Source organism: Pteropus alecto, unplaced genomic scaffold (assembly GCF_000325575.1).
Source record: "Pteropus alecto unplaced genomic scaffold, ASM32557v1 scaffold320, whole genome shotgun sequence".
NCBI lineage: Eukaryota > Metazoa > Chordata > Mammalia > Chiroptera > Pteropodidae > Pteropus > Pteropus alecto.
Genome location: NW_006429963.1, coordinates 74,092 through 82,091, shown reverse-complemented (window position 1 = coordinate 82,091; position 8,000 = coordinate 74,092). Strand labels below are relative to the sequence as shown.

General features: G+C 59.0%; 2 protein-coding genes across 2 annotated transcripts in view; one reads left to right on the top strand and one right to left on the bottom strand.

Moving 5' to 3' along the window:
- The window catches only part of WDR60 (WD repeat domain 60), a 40,726-nt gene extending 39,363 nt beyond the window's left edge, over positions 1-1,363 (top strand). The window contains exon 25 of the mRNA XM_006904460.3: positions 411-1,363. Coding sequence (XP_006904522.1) covers positions 411-585 — 175 coding nt within the window. The 3' untranslated portion in view covers positions 586-1,363. The remainder of the gene's footprint in view (positions 1-410) is intronic.
- Positions 1,364-5,135: 3,772 nt separating this feature from the next.
- Positions 5,136-8,000, bottom strand: part of VIPR2 (vasoactive intestinal peptide receptor 2) — a 40,585-nt gene continuing 37,720 nt past the window's right edge. Inside the window, exon 14 of the mRNA XM_015587633.2 lies at positions 5,136-7,550. Coding sequence (XP_015443119.1) covers positions 7,386-7,550 — 165 coding nt within the window. The 3' untranslated portion in view covers positions 5,136-7,385. The remainder of the gene's footprint in view (positions 7,551-8,000) is intronic.

Sequence of the window (8,000 nt, the reverse complement as noted above, 5' to 3'; positions counted from 1 at the left end):
GGTGCCGGGGTCTGGCTGTGTCAGCAGGAGCGGCGCAGTGAGATGAGAGATGGGGCCTGGTCGGGGACGTGGGACAGTGGCTGTTGGGGTGGATGACGTTGCCGGTCACCAGGAAGAACAAGCTGGGTGGACAGGTCTGGAGCCCAGGGCACTGGGCTGGGGACCCAGAGGTGCCATTGCCTGTCATGAGGCAGCACGTCATTGGTCCTCTTCAGTGGTGATCACGAGGCAGACCTCTCGCTCGGAAGTAAGTTTTCAAAACAGTTGCTACAGGTTTGTGTGCATTTATCTGTACTCTGACCATTGTGACTGTCGTCGCACTTTTAGAGCTTTGCTCCCTTTTCACTCCTCCCTCGAGAGAGGGTGACCTGAGAGACTCGGAGTCACAGCGTCTGTGCTTCTGCTTTCAGGCTGGTGGCCATGGTGGTCGTGGGCGAACCGGAGAGGACCAGCGGCAGCTCCCTGGCCCTGGTGCTGGCCAGAGCGTCGGGCGGCGTGGACGTGCAGCAGCTGCGGAGGGAGTGGGTGGCGCCGGGGGCCGACGAGCGGGAGAGGCTGCGGCTGCTTCTGCAGGAAGCTCTTTAGGGGGCTGCGGGGCGGGGACTGCCCCACCGAGCTCAGGGAGCCCATGTAGATGGAACACGCATTCTGCACAGAACCCAGCCGACTGGGGTGCCGCTCCCGTGCGCCCAGCAAATAAAGCGCTGCCCTGTAGTGTCCCCCGATCTTCAGAGGACAGTGTCACCCATGTGCTCTGTTCTGAGACTACCGCTTATGCTTAGAGCAGCCTCGAGTTGTCACATGTATTACCTGATTTTACGCGATCCACCACGAAAACGTGCATTAGTGAGCGACTCTGGCGTGCAGAACGATGGACACGTGACCTTTCCCAGAGCGGAGCTTCCTCTGCCGTTTGCCGCCGACGCCAGGGCGGCCGCTCCAGCGCCTGGCGCACACGTAGATGCTGCGATTTCCTTCCACACACGGCTGGCACCATCCGCGCTCCTCCTGCGTGTTGGAGGCTGACCTGCCCCCGGGGAGAGCTGGTCTTCTTGCTCCAGGCCTGTCCCGTGAGCCAGCCCAGGCCACACGACGGACTCACTCCCACTGGAGAACATGCGGGGCCCCATCAGCTTCAGGGGTCGGCTCCCAAGTGTCCCCCGAGAGTGAGGGCTCTGACGCCCACACTGTGCCTTCAGCCACTGTGGTCTCTGCAGCCCGGGAGGACATGGGCCCGCTGGAGGCTTCACTGAGGGTCCCCCCACGGGCCTCTGTGCAGAGGGACATAACCTGTCTCCACAACTAACCGTATTCATTTCCCCACGTTTTTCTTCATTTCTAATGAAAACTTTAACCTGTAAAACTCGGTTTTCCGCTGGAACATAAGCTCGCGTTCCCTAGGCACTTCACAGTGCAGTCAGAACCGCTTGCTGCTTGCCAGTCTGAGACACTTTCACCACACACACATGACAGGGACGTTCTCCCCAACCCAGCGTCTCTGAGCCGGTCCGCAGAGGAGGCCTCTGCGTGGGTCATTGGTGCGGAAGTGCCCAGGTCCCCTATGTGTCCGTCCGCAGCTCCAAGCCCACCATCCAGGCTCGGCGTGGCCTCAGGGACGGGCACAGTACTGGGCGCATGGGCTCCGGGGTCCCACGCTGCAGACAAGGGCGCCTCATCTCCCTACCCTAAAAGTGACAGAGGTCCTGCCTCACGTGGGGTTGAGAGGTCAGGGACACGATGGCTCCAGTGGCATTTCCGACAAGGCAGCCAGAGTCCCAGACCCCGCCTCCTCTCATCCCAGGCCCGCCAGCGGAGTGTCCTTGCTTCGTGCCTGTTGTCGCTAGGACCGCTGTGGCCCCACGTGCCGAGGCGGGCTCGGCAGTGCCAGTGCCCAGTCCCTGCGTGTGTCTGCGTGATCCTCGAGGGACACCGCCCCTCCACCACGGTCAGTCCCGGGTCCCGTTTTCAGACAGCCCTGGGGACACAGCTCCTGGAGGAGACTACCTCGCCAGTATCAAACGTCCACTGGATTCTTGTCAGTCCGATTTCTGATTTCCCCTTTATATTGATTCTCCATTTCCACATATTCGTGAGTGAGTTCTGGTGTGACCGGCCCCGTGGGGACACTTAGGACAGGAAGCAGGGCGGGCTCCCTGACATCTGGAGCCTTCGAGGCTGCCATGCACGTGGTGCCGCAGCTGTCTGTGGCTCAGCCTTGCAGGAGGGGATCCGGAAGGGCCGCTCTCCAGCATCGCCAGTGCTGGGAGCCCGAAACCCTCCGCCAGTGGAGGTGTGGGGGGACCAACTGCCCCCCCAAAGGCTGTTAGGTTTGGCCACTCTGTGCTGTAGCGTGCGTCGCATGCTGGCCTGGGCAGGTGGGTGGCCTCGCCCCGGGAGCCTGCAGCCTGCGGCCCCTTCTGCCTCTGTCTCAGTGGGACTGGGCTCCAAGTCACCATGGCAGGAGCTGTAAAATGCTTTTCTTTCAGTGTTACCAGGTAACTTGGTGCAACAGGTAGAAAGAAGGCTAAGAGAAGTCTGCCTTTCGTATGAAGAAGGAAACCCAGATGGCATTGTTTGCTTCAAACGCTTCCTGAAAACCCACTTGTCTGAACCATAGTTACTCGGCTAGCCCACACTGAAGGAAGTACAGCTTCTCAAAAGCACAGCCAGCTCTGTAAGACCTTCTCCAAGAGCCCCGAAGCCCTTTCCAGTTGTGACCACCACCCCACACTGTCACAACCCCACCCCGACCCTACCGCACACCAACACCCATCCCAGCCCAGACCCGACCTCTGAAACACCCGCCATTGGCCTCCCTCCCCGAGACATCCATCCCCAGGTTCCACAAGGTGACGCACGCTCGGTGTCCTACAGGATTATTTTAGTGGCATTTTCAGGGAGAGGGCACTCTACCAGTGACGTGCTTCCGTTACTCTCTGACTCCCACATTTGCCAAGCACGAGAACCTTCTCTCAGCTCTAAGGAAGCGAACGGCAGACCCAAGACCCCACCGAGCAAAGCAGGTCCTGCCTGTGGCCCCCAGGCGATGCCCAGTGCAGCCAGCGTGCTGAGGTGGGGCTCAGGCGGCAGAAACACAGTGGGGGTCACAGTGACTAGTACATGATCCTGAGACTCAGCGAGTGATCCCCCGTCCCCCACCCACCCACCGCCCTCTCCTCCCACCCTGAGATCACTTTTCACTCTATTCGCCTGAATACTTTGTCCGTATGTCAGTATAGAAAAGTATTAGTGCTATTTATTTTAGGTGTGAGTTTTTAAAATAGCATGTACTTGGATGATTGATCGATCGATTGATGCAGTTGACATTCGATATTATATTAGTTTCGGGTGCACAACATAGTGGTTAGACATTTATATAACTTATGAAGTGATCCCCCAATTGATCTAGTAACCACCTGGCACCATCCATAGGTATTAGATTCTTACCTACTGTACTTCACATCCGCGACCAATCTGTCTCTGTCCCTTCCTCTCTCTCACCCGGCCCCCACCCTCCCTCCCATGTGGTGACCATCAGTTTGTTCTCTGTATCTATGAGTCTTTGGGTTTAGTTTTTAGATGTAATCTGAAATTTATCTTTCAACAGAGAAATTAACTTATTAATGACTTCAAATCACGTCTGATTTAAAAATCCTTTCATCGTTTTAACTTAGGCATGCTTTTTTCTTTTGTTATACGAACTTTGTTTTCTTGCCTTTAGTTTTCTCTATGTTTTAGAAGCGACATTTGCTTTCTTCAATGCCAAGTAGTGACTACTTCGTAGTTTTTAAAGGCATTTGTGAGCCAGTGTTTCTTTAGATAGTGGAGTTGACGGTGCAGTGGTATCTCTGAGTCCCCTTCTGTTGGTGACCGGGCTGGAAGACACACACATCTCTGCCAGCTCTCCACCTCTGCTGTTTGAAGTGACCCTTGTTCGATACACTCTTATGTAAGTCAATACATCATGAAAGGGGAAGAAAATGCCGAGTAAGGGACCGGCTGTCGGGGGGAGGTGTCTAGCATACACCTGAAAATTTGTTCCCACGAAAACACCTCCTGTTCAAGCATCGCGTGTGTTCCCTGCACACAAATACAAAAGCTGGACTTAAACTTTCTGAGGCTGGGCCTTACACGTCCCCAGCTCCCATAGAGCTAAACACAGAGGAATAGGTGGCTTTTCACTGCCGGCAGACAGACTGGGGAGAACACGCTCAGCCCACACTGCAAAAATCTGCAGAATTATGAGTCACTGTACAATGGGGCCTTAGTGTATTGTGTCACTTTAAATCTGAATGTAATTATGTTATTGTTTGAAAATCACAGCCTCACACTCGTAGGGGTGATTATTTAAACCATGGAAGCATGTGTTTTTGAGGCACACCCAGTTCTTGAGCTTTCTCAGAGTTAGTCACCCACGACCTCCCGCACAAGAGGACGTGAAACCCTCAACCTTGGAGAGGTCAGTCTCACCTGGTCTGTTATTTTCTAACTGCGTCCTAATGTTTATCTTCCCTGTTGCTGCTTCTGCTCCACGGGCTGAATACAATCAAGGAAGATGCCAGTAATTGCCGGGGGTGGGGCCTGTGTCTGGCAGCCTGCTGGTCTGGCTCTGTGTGCCAGGCAGGCGGAGGTGGGGCTCTTTTCACCAGGGGACCCCCTGCTGTCCTCTGCCCGCCCCACTTTCCTTGTTAAGCCTTCAGCGAAGAGAAAGGACGTGAGAGTCCTTTTCTTTCCATATTCTAAAGAACGCTTTTCTGTATAAAAGATGCCCCAAATCCTTCGTGACGTCCACAAGCAAGTGGAGCCTCTTAAAGGGCCATGTGGTGGACTGCGCCCATCGCCCACAGCGCCGCGCGGCCGCGTCCCCAATCCCCAAGAACAAAGACGTGCGTCCCTGAGGTGGCAGCGGGCGGGGTCGGCTCTAGACCAGATCACCGAGCACCTTCTGTGACCCTGCTCGCCGCCGTCCCTCAGGCGCGCAGGCGGCCGGAGTGCGCGGGGCAGCGTGAGTGTCGCAGGAGAGGTTTTTCAGTGCGCCCGCCCGCCCAGCGTGCCGGGTGCCCGGAGCCCTGCACGCGCCTGTGGCGCAGCGGGAACGCATCTCAGGAGCGGGGCGCAGCTCCCCTGCGACTCGACCTCGTTTCCATGAGGAGGCAGAGGGCGGGAGGTTTGCTCAGCCAGGGAAACGGGACCCTGTGCATCGCTCTGGCACCGGCCTGCAGAGGGGGAGGGGCGCTGGACCCTGGGCTCAGCCCGTCCCTCCGGGGCCTGTTGGACTGAGGTTTCAGAACTCCTCTGCCTCGTTTGTGACCTGACAAAAAGCCATTTAAACCTGCGTTTCCACTAAGAAGGGAATGTTCTTGTTGTTTCCACGGACAGGAGGGGCCCTCGCCCCTGTCCCTACCCGGCTCGTGCTGTCAGGTGTCCCCAGTTTGCTCCTGAAGCACCGGGACGAGATGCTGGCGGGGATGAGGCCTGTGGGCCTCCCGCAGCTGGATTTTCATGTCCCTCTTGAAACGAAGCAGTTTATTAGAAACAGGGTTTATCTGCCTGTGGTGAAAACGAGGCACACACACACAGAAACGTGCACACATGCACACAGTGCACACATGGAAGTGCATGCACACACATGGGGACACGCACATGCACACAGGTACACATGCACACGCGTGCTCAGCCTGCCCCGTGCGCAGGCTCTCGGGCTCTGTGGCGCTGGGTGCCGAGTGCAGGGTGCCCACTGCAGGGACGTCCACCATCGCTGGCCGCTCCAGTAAGTGTCCTGTCAGGTGCACAGATGCCTGTGGGGGCTGTTTCCAAAGGCCACGGACGAGCCAGGCACCCCCTCCCCCCACGGATGTCACGGGCACGCACTCAACGGCGTGGCTTCTCACTCGCGTCCAGGAACGAAAGCAGACTTCACTGAAGTGTTCGCATGTGGCGACATGCACACGGACATTTTAAAAGGCATGTCGACTCCGTGGTCACCTGGTCACCTCCAGTAAGTATCCACTTCCCAGCACATCTTCCCTTCCCTGGAAAGCATGGCCCTTCCGGCCTCTGAGAACGCCAGCCGACGGAAACGGCAGTGACCTCGTCAGGGTCCCCATGCACGTCCAGTGCCCAAGCACCCCTGATGGCTCCAGCTAGACTCGGTCTGGCTGTCCAGTCGGCCACATGGCTCTGGTTACAGCCAGGCAGCGGAGTGGGGCCCGCTCTGGGTGGTGTGGACACAGCGCCGTGCTGCCCCACGGAGGGGACGTCCACCCCACTCCCTGGCCCATGCGGCCCTCTGCCCTGCACGCCAGTCACCGGCACCGTGCCAGGGCCTGCGGTGCACAGGAAGAAGCCGCGTGGCTTTGTTCCCAGGGGACCAGCGCTGTAAGTGGGCAGAGAACGAGGTGCAGCGGGGGAGGCCTGGCCTTGGGGTTGATGTCCCCAGATATCGGGGACAATGAGCAGAGCGCCAGCCAGTGCCACAAGTGGCCCCGGCACCGTGTGGGTCACTGGCGTCCACTCTCTGCCCAGTCCTCTGAGCCACTCAGCCACCCCAGCCCCGCCTCCAGGTTTGCAGCCCGAGGGGACTGGAAGCCAGCACTGCCTTTTGCTGACAAGGGACAGACATGCTCGGTACCTTTTTATACTGTTTTAAAATAATCCTCTGTTTAAACAAAAACGACTGTAAGAGTATTTTCATTAAAAAGAGAATAGGTTCCTGTTCCCACCAGATGAAACGCCGTGTCCAGTGGCTGGGGGACCAGGGGCCTCCTGGAGGCACGGAGCAGGCCTGCTGGGTGGAGGGGCTGCGGTGCCGCATGGCGTCTGCTCGGTGGACAAGGGGCACAGGCGCCTCGAGGGGCTGACACGCTGCTCCCTGCTGCTCCCTGGTACCCGCTGGGCGCCCTGCTCGGGCCGGGCCGGCTCTCTGGGTGCAGAGGCAGGGAGAGCAGAGCCCGGGGCTGAGGTGTGAGCGGGACCAGGGGTGGGGGTGGGGGGGTTCCCAGGAGGGGTGGGTCCCCCTGGCGTGAAGAGGGGTTTCAGGGCATCCCAAGCTGGCTTCCATGCTCAAGTCCTTCAGACAAGAGGGGCCGGGGTGCGGGTCACGCAGGCAGAGGTCGCCTCTTCTCGTCAAGCCGGGCCAGCTGCTCCCAGGAACAGGCGCTGGCGTTAGACATCCCCTGTCCCGGCCCCCAGAGCCTGGGCCGCTCCGTCTCCACTAGTCTCCTTGAAAATGGTGTGTCAGGGATGGAATCGGCTGAAGGCCACAGCTGTACAGCAGTTAAAGTCCCGTCAGTTATGAGGCGCCCCCATCTGCATGGGGCAAGCCAAGGCCGCCCCCCGGAGCTGGCGCTGATCCCACCGGGCGCCCCCGAGACCCGGCGGGCCCTTTAGATGACCGAGGTGTCCGTCTGCAGGAAGGACGCAGTGCAGGAGCCGTGGTGGAGGTGCAGGGCGCCCTCCAAGCCGGTCCTGGAGATGGACAGTCTGTCCCCGCGGCTGGAAGCCCGGCTTGGACACCAGCTCCGCCACTTCCTTCTGAGCTCGGTCTGCACCTGGGCGAGGGCAGAGCCATGGCTGTGGGGTCAGGAGAGGGGGACTTGGGGTCTAGAGCAGGCCCCGGAGGGAGGCCCTCTGCCCGCACATCCTGTCAGCCTGGCAGGACTGGGCTCGGGAAGGGGAAGAGGGGAGAGATTGCAGGGCAGAGGGCTCGGCTGCAGGGGGCTGCCTGGGGGTACCCACACTGAGCCACAGAGCGCGAGCTGGGCACAGCAGTGACCGTGGGCAGAGGGCGGACAAGGCCGAGCCTTGGGGCACACGCGGCTAGTGCCTGCACTGCAGCAGTTGGTAGCCATGTGTGAGCACTGGCTGAGTGTCCCCCGCCCACCTCACAGCCACCACCCTCTGCCAGGGCGTCTCAGGCCACTGCTCTGCTTCCCGAGGGATCTGTGAGCACAGAGGAGGACAGCGCAGGAACGAGGGGGAGGGGCTGTTAAAGAGCGGGA